This window comes from Oratosquilla oratoria, chromosome 15 (assembly GCF_046742065.1).
Source record: "Oratosquilla oratoria isolate Oo_2021 chromosome 15, ASM4674206v1, whole genome shotgun sequence".
Classification (NCBI taxonomy): domain Eukaryota; kingdom Metazoa; phylum Arthropoda; class Malacostraca; order Stomatopoda; family Squillidae; genus Oratosquilla; species Oratosquilla oratoria.
Genome location: NC_134791.1, coordinates 57,414,915 through 57,427,414, shown reverse-complemented (window position 1 = coordinate 57,427,414; position 12,500 = coordinate 57,414,915). Strand labels below are relative to the sequence as shown.

At 42.1% G+C, this 12,500-nt stretch overlaps 1 protein-coding gene across 2 annotated transcripts in view; it reads left to right on the top strand.

The window, feature by feature from the left end:
* The window catches only part of LOC143033463 (serine/threonine-protein kinase SIK2-like), a 261,150-nt gene that overhangs the window by 188,444 nt on the left and 60,206 nt on the right, over positions 1-12,500 (top strand). The window contains exon 4 of one of the 2 annotated variants that reach the window (XM_076198935.1): positions 10,401-10,516. In XM_076198935.1, the coding sequence (XP_076055050.1) occupies positions 10,401-10,516 (116 nt within the window). Of the gene's footprint in view, positions 1-10,400; positions 10,517-12,500 lie in introns of those variants that run through there. The other variant, XM_076198936.1, reaches the window with a different exon arrangement.

The following is a 12,500-nucleotide window of genomic DNA, read 5'->3' as shown; positions in this document are numbered from 1 at the left end:
TAAACGAATAAATGATAAGTAAATAAAGAAATTAATCAGTAAGTAAACAGACAGTTCATGCCACCTGAGCAAACGCCTCATCTGCTTCCACGTTAGCCTGTGAGTTTCTTCTCACAATTTTTTTCCACACTTCTCTGCTCCGTGCTTTTATTTCTTTTACTCTCTATTTGTTCTCCGTTTTCTCTTTTTCTCCAACAACCTTCTCCTGGGTCTTCCAACTGGCCTCTATCCTCTTGGTCTCCATCTTAGTGCCATCTCCGGCAACCTACCATCTTACTTCCGTCCTGTGGAGGTGCCTATACCATATTTTTTTTTTTTTTTTTTTTTTTTTTTTTTTTTTTGCCTACATCAATTTCATTCTGAACTCCAGGTTCTCTTTCGATATCAGCATTTCTCATACTGTTCCTCTTGTCACTCCTATAATTTTTTCCTCAAAACTATCTATAGCTTTGTTTCAGTCCTACTCGTCAGTGACTAAACTTCCAAACCATGTGACAGTATTGGTCAGGATGTCGTTGTATATAGTACTGTTTTACTTTTGACTTATCGTTTATCAACGAATATGATAAACTAAACTCTTTATCAATTCTATCTATTCTGCTTATTCTTTGATAACGAGTTTAGTTTTTTATTGTTTCCCGTATTCAATAGGGTTTGCAATCACTGTTGCTATCTCTTAGTTTTTTCATATTTCGTAAGAATGATCGTTTCTGTTTCATTTTTAATTGGGTATGTTGTCTCATTTCTTTCTTCTCTATTGTTCTTTGTCACGCTAGAAAGCCACTTCTTCGCCCCCTCCATGTCATGTCTGAAGTCTTTGTCGGTTCGTTCCTATGCTTCCACGTATAACCTTTAAAAAACCGCATTAATCTCAGGATACAACTTAAGTAGCTCAGTCTTTTCATCTTTTATTTTTCACCCCTTTACGATTTTTTCTTACTCCATCCTCTTCTTGTTGCTCACCACGCAGTAATCTTCTTTGTCTTAAATGAATGTCTAACTTTATTATTTCTTCTACCACTTTCTTTAAGACAATTCCATCTATTCTAAACATTCTAGCTCTCCGGGTGGTAATTTCTTTTTGTAATTTGTTTATCAGTTCTGTTACACGTTGTCTAGACTTCTTCAGGTTTTCTAAAGCAAAGCTTTTCTTGACCTTTCTTGAGGAGACCTTTGTTCTTTCAGTTCTTATTTTAGCAACACCCAACCTGTGATCTCTGTCAAGTGACTGACGGAATCTTCATCACAGAATGTTTCATTTAATCAGTAACAATGAGCAATCATCAAAATAGTATTTTTAGTTTCTTATTCTTTCGTCCCATTTCCACAGGCTCCTTTCGTGCCCTGGTCTGTGTTTTTAAATGGGGTGTATTTTATTTCATTTGTTGCCGCCAGCAGACTGCTATCGTTCTACCCGGCTCACTTGACCTCAACAATAGCTGCATAAGTAAAAAGAGACATTAGCGCGCATGTGGGAACAAGTCTCACAAAATATACAATCATACAATGATGGTTCTGGAACGGATTGTACAAGCCACATCCAGGACACCTCAGCTCTGTATATAAAAATGATTTCCAAGCTGAATGGAATACCACTTGCCTTTGCACACACATTGAAAAAGGCCAAGTTAGGAAATTCTCATAAAAATTCATTGATTCAGGTGAAAGAAGGTATAGTTTCTGTTGCATGAGAAATCCTTTGAAAAAACGCGCACCCACCTTGATTGTGGACACCTATCTCGCGAAAATGCCTATACATACATTATCCACACACACACACCTCCACATACACACACACACGCGCGCACAAACACAAACACAAACACACACACACACACACACACACACACACACACACACACACACACACACACACACACACACACACACACACACACACACACACACACACACACACACACATGCAAATCAACATTCTCGTGAGCACTCACACGCTCTTATGAAAGACGCGTGTGAGGACTATTGAAAGAAAGAACGAAAGAGCGCTGGTTCTCCAAACCGGCAGAGCTCTTGAAGAGGGAATGAGGTGGGAAGATATTTTGAGTGTTTAGTTTATTTCGTTTTCTACTGCTGTTTATTTACTTCTCTATCGTTGTTTTTCTATAATCATTAACGATTCTTTTGTTCATATTTCATTTTATATGCCTTATCTAATTAATTTATTTGTGATATATTTTCATATTGATAAATATTATTATTATTGTTATTATTATTATTATCATTATTATTATTATTATTATTATTATTATTGTTATTATTATTATTATTATTACTATTATTATTATTATTATTATTATTATTATTATTATTATTATTATTATTATTATTATTATTATTATTATTATTACTATCATTATTATCATTATTATCATTATTATCATCATCATCATTATCATCATCATCATCATCATCATCAGCATCATCATCATCATCATCATCATCATCATCATCATCATCATCATCATCATCATCATCATCATCATCATCATCATCATTATTATTATCATTATTATCATTATTATCATTATTATCATTATTATCATTATTATCATTATTATTATTATTATTATTATTATTATTATTATTATTATTATTATTATTATTATTATTAATATTATTATTATTAATATTATTATTATTATTATTGTCATCATTATTATTATCATTATTGCCATTAATATTATCATCATTGTTATTTATTTTCACTGTTATTGATACAAAAGCATCTATTCGTGTTTAGCCATCAGAATGACGGATTTTCTCAATTTTGTTGTTAGTGATGCACAGAGGCAGACGGAAATGTGCTCCCTTAGAGAAAGTAGTCTTCTGTCTCGATCGTGGAGCGAAGGAGCTCCTCATCGCCGTCAAGACGAAGATCAAAATAAAATTTAAAATCTTCAGCACTGACAAAAATGTGCTTACGAAGACACACATAATGGAGATAACTTCATTTGGAATAGCATTGATGTAGTTAAGTTTGAGTTAGTCTTTACTGATAGAACCGTAATTGACACAGCATTACTTGAGATAACCTTAGAGATGGTAATGATTAAGGTAACCTTAACTGAGATAGACTAAATAGAAATGTCCTTAACTGAGTCAAATTTAAAACATGCCCGTCTTAAATTCTAGATCACTTGAATAATATCGTCTATTGTTAGTCGGAATGGGATCTACAATAGATGCAGAACGTGTACAGATAAAGTTGATAAAAATAATAAAAGCCACAACTCAATCAGATAAAGTTGATAAAAATAATAAAAACCACAACCCAATCAGGCCTACAGCCCAATGGCCTGATAAAATCGCCTAAATTTAACCCAAGTAGAATCTCGCATGTATAACCTGGGCACATATATGCTAAGATGGGCTCTATTCACAGTGCATAGCGAACCACCATCGTACCAAGTGACGCCGTATCTCGCCATCCGACAGACTATTCTATTCACCTAGTTGGCACAATTCCCCAACCTACCTTTGCCAGGGAAGAAAAACTCGCTAGTGTCATTCATGTCCTTCCAAATTTATGGTGCATCCTATAGTAGATGTTGGCTATTTTCTGCATCTCCGTGGCACCTCAGTTGATGGAACGAAGTAAACACAAGATTAGTCTACGGGAATTGCGCTGCATGTTTCACTAGCTCGTCTGTCACCGCGTCACCACTTACCGTACAGCACTGACGAACCTTACTTTTCTTTGGCTTAAGCTAAGGTCAACCAACTCAACCAGCTTTATAGGACTACAATGTACACACACACACACACACACACATACACACACACACACACACACACACACACACACACACACACACACACACACACACACACACACACACACACACACATACACACACACACACACACACACACACACACACACACACACACACACACACACACACATATATATATATATATATATATATATATATATATATATATATATATATATGTATATATATGATCAACACTGGATGGGTTCCAGTGAATAGATACACTTTTATCAACCACAACGCACTTTAATTCTAAACCATCAACATCGGGTGATCCGTGAAGGCAACATGCAGAAATTGAAACGTGGTACGGCCAAGGACACGAACCCGGGTAGCGCATAATAAGTGCTGTAGTGACTTCATCCATTGCTCCATCAAGAAAGATATAAGTTGAGCGCAACTTTTCTTATATATTTGTATGTTCGAGTTACATACACATACACGAAATTTTGTGTTCAACCCATCGCGACTATGATAGTATACACGCGTGTGTGTGTATGTGCATGTGTGTATACATGTATCTTTGTATGTGTGTGTATGTGTGCGTGTGTGTGTGTGTGCGCGCATGTGTGTGTTTGTGTGTGTGCCCGTGTGTGTTTGTATGTTTGTGTGTGTATATGTGTGTGTGCGTGTGTGTGTGTGTGTGTGTGTGTGTGTGTGTGTGTGTGTGTGTGTGTGTGTGTGTGAGTGTGTGTGTGTGTGTGTGTGTGTGTGTGTGTGTGTGTGTGAGTGTGTGTGTGTGTGTGTGTGTGTGTGTGTGTGTGTGAGTGTGTGTGTGTGTGTGTGTGTGTGTGTGTGTGTGTGTGTGTGTGTGTGTGTGTGTGTGTGTGTGTGTGTGTGTGTGTGTGTGTGAGTGTGTCCAACACCCATTTGTTTGCTCTTTTATCTTAGCTTCATGTGAATAAAGGGCCATCCCTCCCTGCCGCAAGACCAATGGTCGCGTCAGAAGCATTGCAGCAAGACACAGCACCTACATGGCAGGACTCCACAGTCTAAGCTGATTTATTCATTCATTCATGTAGTACATAATAGTAATAATGTTACCTTTTACCAATATATATCTATACTGGAGTGGTTAATGTGACAAGTATACAGCTACTTCATAATTATGATAACCTTTCAACCATTAAGATGTTATGAACAACGCTATACATCACAGAGGGGAAAAATATCGGACGTCTTTTTAATAAGATATACAATGTGTGTTCAAGTTTATGAAACTCTGTTTGCTTTCCATGAAAATGTCAAAGTCGACATGACGTAACATGGCCTTGAGACAATGACAAATGACGTCACTCGCAAGTTCTATTCTTGTGCACATGCAGAGGCTTTATATTTAAATGTGGTTAGGTGTTATCTCATTTCAAAAAGAAAAATGTTGTTATTCTTGGTTTTCAATTTACCAGAATCAATGAAACAGCTTGTCTGCTAGATTGGTTCTTCTTGAAACATGTGACTGAATTTGGTAGTGAATCATTACTCAATAGCAACTCAAATGCACCGAAACTGAGAATAAAGAAATTAACTAAGTCCCAACCAGGGAAGATGGCCAAGTTTCTTTATCCAGGTCTGACCTCTTTCTCGCCGATTGGCACTTTTTTTCTGTCACCTTCGTGTTTTTTGTTTTGTTTTTGTTTTTCCCTCCGTGGTGCTTGCGATCCCCATCAAAGGTCCTTTCCTGCCATAGCAAAGTCCATAAACTTTGCCTGTAGACTGAAAATCTTTATCCCATATACCCCCAGTAACCCCTTCAACTGTTCAGTACCATCCAATTCCATTCAGTTTAGACTGACCCTTACGACACCTTAGAAGGTTTATGTCAACTAACTAAATATGGGTTTATTCTGGATTAATCTAGACGAGCTACTTCAGTTTAGAGGAAGATTTGAAGGTCCACAAGTAATTTGAGACTATTGCAATAAGCTCGTAAAAGTTTAGTGGCTGATTAGATGGATTTGATCTAACTAACGCCTCACAGTTTTGTTCAGATCAGAGAGACTTTATTACAAAAGGGGGAGAGTTGCCACTTTCAGTTGAATAAAATCACTTGACAGCGGCTAGAGTAAACAACTAAAGTCACACAACGGGGCGAAATGGTTGATGGATTGATACTATAGCTATAGAAGTCGCCTTTCTGTCGGGGACTCCCTCCTTCAAGAGGAGGAGGGGGAGGAGGAGGCGTGGTCTAGACTCTTTCAGCTCCGTCACGTTCTCTCGCTGTCGTCAGTTCCATAGGCATCCCTCGTCTCTCCTTCATTTCTCTCATTGCAATGTCGTTGCACTCCTAACACAGTGGTCTACCTCTCTCTATCTCTCTCTCTCTCTCTCTCTCTCTCTCTCTCTCTCTCTCTCTCTCTCTCTCTCTCTCTCTCTCTCTCTCTCTCTCTCTCTCTCTCTCTCTCTCTCTCTCTCTCTCTCTCTCTCTCTCTCTCTCCTCTCTCTTTCTCTCCCCTACTCTCTCTCTCTCTCTCTCTCTTCTATTCTCTCTCTCTCTCTCTCTCTCTCTCTCTCTCTCTCTCTCTCTCTCTCTCTCTCTCTCTCTCTCTCTCTCTCTCTCTATCTATCTATCTATCTATATCTCTCTCTCTCTCTCTCTCTCTCTCTCTCTCTCTCTCTCTGTGTGTGTGTGTGTGTGTGTGTGTGTGTGTGTGTGTGTGTGTGTGTGTGTGTGTGTGTGTGTCCTATCTCGACATTTCATTTTCTTGTCTGCAATTCCTTGGTCTCCTTCCCTCCTTCCTTCCCTCCCTTCCTCCACCTTCGTCATTAGCATCCTCTGCCTTCCAAACAGCCTTCCTCCCTACTCTCTATCCTTATCCCCCTCCTTCTCTACCGCACTCCTATCTTTTCCGTTCACCCCAACTAACCTTCACCTCCTCCTCCTCCTCCTCCTTCTCCTCCTCCTCCTCCTCCTCCTCCTCCTACTCCTCCTCCTACTCCTCCTCCTATTCCTCCTCCTCCTCCTACTCCTCCTCCTCCTCCTCCTCCTCCCCCTCCTCCTCCTCTTCCTCCTCCTCCCTACTCTCCTTGATCCTCCCTCCTCCATTTACCTTTTTTCTTCTTCCCTCCAGCCCTGTCTCCTTCTTGCCTCTTCCCGTTCCTACCCTTCCTCTCCATTCCACACCTTCTCTCACGCCCTTTTCCATCCCCCCATTCCTTCTCCCTCCCACCCTCTCCACCCTCCCTCATTCCTCAACCAACTCCCTTCCCTCCCTCACACCCTCCCTCACTCCCACTCTCCCTCACTCCCACTCTCCCTCACTCCCAACCTCCCTCCCTCCCACCCTCCCTCATTCCCACCCTCCCTCATTCTCACCCTCCCTCACTCCCACCCTCCCTCACTCCCACCCTCCCTCACTCCCACCCTCCCTCACTCCCACCCTCCCCCACTCCCTGCCTCCTTCCCTTGCGAGGCGCCTGAGCATCATTGACACAGTCCACGTCCTTCTCATTTCTCGCCTCACTCCGCCTCTTCATCCCCCTCACACCCTCCCTCCTGTTCCTCCTTCCTCCTGCCCTCATTGTTTTTTTTTTTATATATCTACGATGGCCTCCATAATTATCGCCTCTTTCCTATCTATTCTTCCTCTTTTCTTCTTCTTCCTCTTTTCTTCTTCTTCCTCTTTTTTCTTTTCCTCATTTTGTCTCTCTATTCCGTACGTGCTTTTGGCTTGACTACCTTCCTGTATCATAAAGGTAAAGAAACCTTAGTATGCAGATAGATAGATAGTCTTCCTAGTCTTCATTTTCTTATGCCTTGATGCTTCACCATCGTTTTATTAATTTTTCTTTTCTTTCTATGTTTTTATTCCTCTTCTTTTTCGTCGTAGCTTTTCTCCCATTTCTCTTCCTCTTCCTTTTCTTCCTATTCTTATTCCTCTCCTTTCCCATCTTTTTCATCCTACCTCCTCTTCCTCCTCCTCCTCCTCCTTTTCCTTTTCCTCTTTCTTTTCTTCCTTTTCTCTCCCTGTAGATATTTCTTGGTTTCTTTATCAACCTGTTGTGTTTCATATATTGGTTTTCCTTCTTTTCATCTCCCATATATTTTCTGTCTTCCTTTACAACTTTTTCTTCGTCATCCTTTTCCTCTCCTTTCTATTTCGCATTATCTTCTTATTTGCTCTCTTTTTCCCTCTAACTCTTCCTCGTTCTCCTCTTCTTATATTTTTTCTCCTCCTTTTTATTCTCCTTCTCCTCACCCTTCCTCTTCGTTTCTGTTGTAAAGGCTACACCTCTTCCCTTTTACTTCGCCGAAGATCCCTGGCGAGAGACAGAGACTGTCTCCCTCCTTCCTCTTCCCTCCTCCCTCCTCCCTCCTCCCTCCTCCTTCCTCCCTCCTCCCTCCTCCCTCCTCCCTCCTCCCTCCTCCTCCTCCTCCCTCCCTCCCTCCTCCCTCCTCCTTCCTCCCTCCTCCCTCCTCATTCCTCCCTCCTCCCACCTTTTTCCTCCCTCCTCTCTCTTCCCTTCTCCCTCCTCCCTCCTCCCTCCTCCCTCCTCCCACCTCCCACCTCCCACCTCCCTCCTCCCACCTCCCACCTCCCTCCTCCCTCCTCCTTCCTCCCTCCTTTTTTCTCCCTCCTCCCTCCTCCCACCTTCTTCCTCCCTCCTCTCTCTTCCTTCCTCCCACCTCTCTCTTCCCCTCCTCCCTCCTCTCTTTCCTCCTCCCTCCTCCCTTTTCCCTCCTTTCTCCTCTCTTTCCTCCTCCCTCCTCTCTCTTCCCTCCTCCCTCCTTTCTCTTCCCCTCCTCCCTCCTCTCTCTTCCCTCCTCCCTCCTCCCTTTTCCCTCCTTCCTCCTCCCACTTCCTTCCTCCCTCCTCTCTTCTCCCGCCTCCCACCTCCCTCTTCTCTCCTCTCTTCGGGCCTCTTATCCTTCTCCTACCTCGGATCCACTCGAGCACGTCACCATCCTCTCTTTCTCCTGCTCCTCCCCCCTCCTTAGTTCTCTCTCTCTCTCTCTCTCTCTCTATCTCCCTCTCTCTCTCTCTCTCTCTCTCTCTCTCTCTCTCTCTCTCTCTCTCTCTCTCTCTCTCTCTCTCTCTCTCTCTCTCTCTCTCTCTCTCTCTGTCTGTCTCTGTCTCTCTCTCTCCCCTTCCATCTGCACTATCACTTTCTCTTCTTTTCGTTTTATTTTCAAATATGACACCTCAACTAATTTAGTCTCAATCAGCACGATGTCTATCTACACTTCTCCCAGCGCCTGTGCTAGTGTCATGTTCATCTTATGCTGTCTATTGTTCCTCAATAGATATTTCATTTTTTTTTCTAATACTAAATCTTATCTTACGCTTTCCGTATCGGGTGGCACTTGTCCCTTTGTTCTGGTTGCTACCAGACGATTTCATTCGTTTCCGGGGCAACTCCTCGGTAGAGAAGTGTTTACGTCATTCCTGAATTGCAAAGCACGACGGTCAAATTCCTCGTGCCACATGAGCTGTTTCCCCCCTACCCTACGTTCACATCCAAGGCAAAGCCTTTGTTCTATCTCTCTCTCTCTCTGTGCTAGCCGGGCACCCACCACCAACAACAACACCAACAATATCACCAGTGCCATTCAATCCACCAACACCACCATTGCCATCACCATCACTGCCATCATCATCTTAGCCACCACCACAGCCACAATGACCTCTAGAAATATTTTTATCTCCACCATTGACAACACCATTGTCATTACCTCACCAAACCTATTACCAACACAACTACCATCAACAACACTATCATCACAATTACAGCCACAGTTATGGTGTTTCATAACACATACTATTAACACCTTCACTATCAATATTAACACCACCACTACCACCACCATCAACACCACAACCTTCACGACAGCCATCATTTTGATTATTGGTGTAACATCTAAAAATTGCCTCACCTTCTCCACTATCCCGGCCCATTCTCCATCACCAGTACAACATTTAACACCACCATAGCCGCCACACCACGGCAACACAGGTGATACAATTTTTATCATACAGTAATAAAGTAAGCAAATGCAACAGGGTGCAACAAGACTTACAGTTTTGCTACAACCATGAGCAACATTGCCACTACCAGTTTTATACTTTATCACAACCACCAGCTTCTCCAACACCATCATCACCACCTGCCCCCATTGCTACATCACCCTTGGGACGTGCAATCTGTGACACCGACCACTCCGAGCGATGTAACGCTTATTGCATGGCGCGGGCAGACGCGCTACAGAACTGTCTCCACCCGTGTTCTGGTCCTCGGGTTAAAGGTGACGTCATGTCGTCTCTCAAATTTGGAGTCTGGGAGTTTGCGGGGCTGAGGAGGAAACCTCGCTTCCATCCTCTCCTGAGCAAAATCGTACTTTGAAGTCTGAAGATTGTGAGAGAGGATGATAAAGAAAAGTAATTAAATAATTTTTGGTCCTTCACCAAGGAAAAGAAGATTTCTACCACATCGAAGAGATATTAAGACCCTTTTGCCGTGTCGCAATTAATCTCATTTTTGTCATTTCTCTTAAGCGTCCGTACATTTTATGACCAAATATGGGGATATTGAACAGCACTTACTCATACTGTCAAGGGTCGAATGGTGCCGCGAACGCTAAAATGTTCTCTTTTTGTGTCTTTGCAGACTACATTGCGCGCTACGGGCGGATGACAGAATCTATGGCCAGGAGAAAGTTCTGGCAAATCCTTTCCGCAGTGGAGTTCTGCCACAATCGACACATCGTCCATCGGGATCTGAAGGTAAGTAGGGTGCTATTTGGAGGATCGATGGAGACGGAGATTGACGTAGAAAGGAGGTGAAGCCGGGGAGGTGGGGGGGTCCTCCGAAAGGGTCATCATCGGTCAGTATGTGTCGTTCCGATGGGGAAATGGGTCACGTGTCTGGATGGTAGTCTTTTCCCTAAAGGAAAAGGATGCTGTACCAGTAATTTCCAGTGTGCCGTGGAGCATTTTACCATTTATTTCGGCTTCCGCCGGGTTATTTCAGTTATCTCCATGGGGCTCCCCCCTCCCCCCCCATCTCAACCCCCCACCCCACCCCACCCCCACCCCCACACACCTCGGTAAGACAAAGGTTATGGTCCAACTCGACGTGCCCCTTCCGTACCAGATGACACGCTCTTACCGCCGCTATGCTCTCCCACTTCCCCCCCTTGCCAAACACCCCCATCCCCGTCCTTCCCACCTACAACCATCCGGTTGCGAACGGGTTGAAAATAGGGGTTGATGGCTTAGAAAAAGCGCGAAGAATTTGACATCAGGATTGATGAGTTTGTGGAGAAAAAGAGTTCCAAAGTCTTATGTCGACGGGAAAAAGCTTAAAAAGTTGGAAATCATGGTCTCCTGTTTTTGTTGTTGTTTTTTAAGTATTTTTCAAATGTTTTTCGACATTAAGGTTTTACAAGAGCATACTATATTGGTTTCTGGGAGGTCTTAGAATTCGGGAGCGCGCAGAGACTGGATATTCGTCAGATTTTTTTTTTTTTTTTTTATTCCAGGGGCGGGCGTTAGTTAATTCAGACTAGAGTGAAAAAGTGAAAAGTTATGTTAGCTTTCCTCGACAAACTTAAGAAACTTTCGTGCTATCGAAAAATATAAATATTTAGCATCACCTCTCGTCAAATACATGTTCTTCCTGCCGTAAACTTCTATTGGGCAATGGAAGCATAGCCAGAGTGACCTCAGTTTCTCAAAAAAAGAAAAGAAAAAAAAAAGTAAAATTATGGAAAAAAAAAAAATGACGCAGCAGCGCGGCAGTGGCGTATAACTTCTGTTGGTAGTATGTAGTGACTAACTTGGTCAGTTGTTTCTTCTTGTATCAATGCATAGTTAAAGGCACGAACAACCTAAATGTGTATCTTTAATTTTCTACCAGATTTATGAATGTGTTGTTCGAATTTGAGAATATCTACACACGACCACCCCATGACCAGTCCTACTAGTTTCCACAACCTCAAAACCTCGATACAACCTAACCAATATGACTTCGTTGGAGCTAATTTGGTCTTGGTTTTCCCGCTTTCCTTCCTGCCAACTTTGCCTAAGAAGTTAGTAACTCAGGACTCGGTGCAACTTGGCGAGTCTGACCTTTATAACTGTTAATGACCTAAGTTGACCCAAGTTCAACGCCCGGAAGGGTGAGCCTCATCAGGTCGGCCTTTATAGAGGTTGATGAGCCAAGGTAGATATTGCCGGGGCCTTAGTAATTACGTGGGTCGACACCTTGTATACATGCACAATTCAGAATACAGAAAGAGGTATAAAGAATGAAAACAGAAAAGAAATACAAAAACAAAAAAAGGAAGGAAAAAGGAAAGAAAAATGTAAAAATAGAAAAAGAGATAGAAGAAAAGAAAGAAAACGATACATTTAGACCAGATCTAACATAGATATACATTTCATGCATTTTTATTATGTATTTGTTCTTTCACTAAGATTCAGACTTGCCAACTCACTAAGCCACTGCTTTTGCCAAAGTGGAGAACACTATTTAAAGCTCCATCTTGCTGTTTTTGTATGTTTGCAATTTTTCGGTCACATTTTTCTTCTGTAATCCGATTTCCCCTGTCCTCAAGAGAAGAACCGAGTCGAGGAAAAGAGAACAGAAATGTGAGAGGAGATGACAGTCACAAAGAGAGAAGCACAAGAAAGAGAACAGGCGTAAAAAATAAAGAGAAGAAAAAAAGACGGCCAGGAGATTAAACAAATTCAGGATCCACGTGGA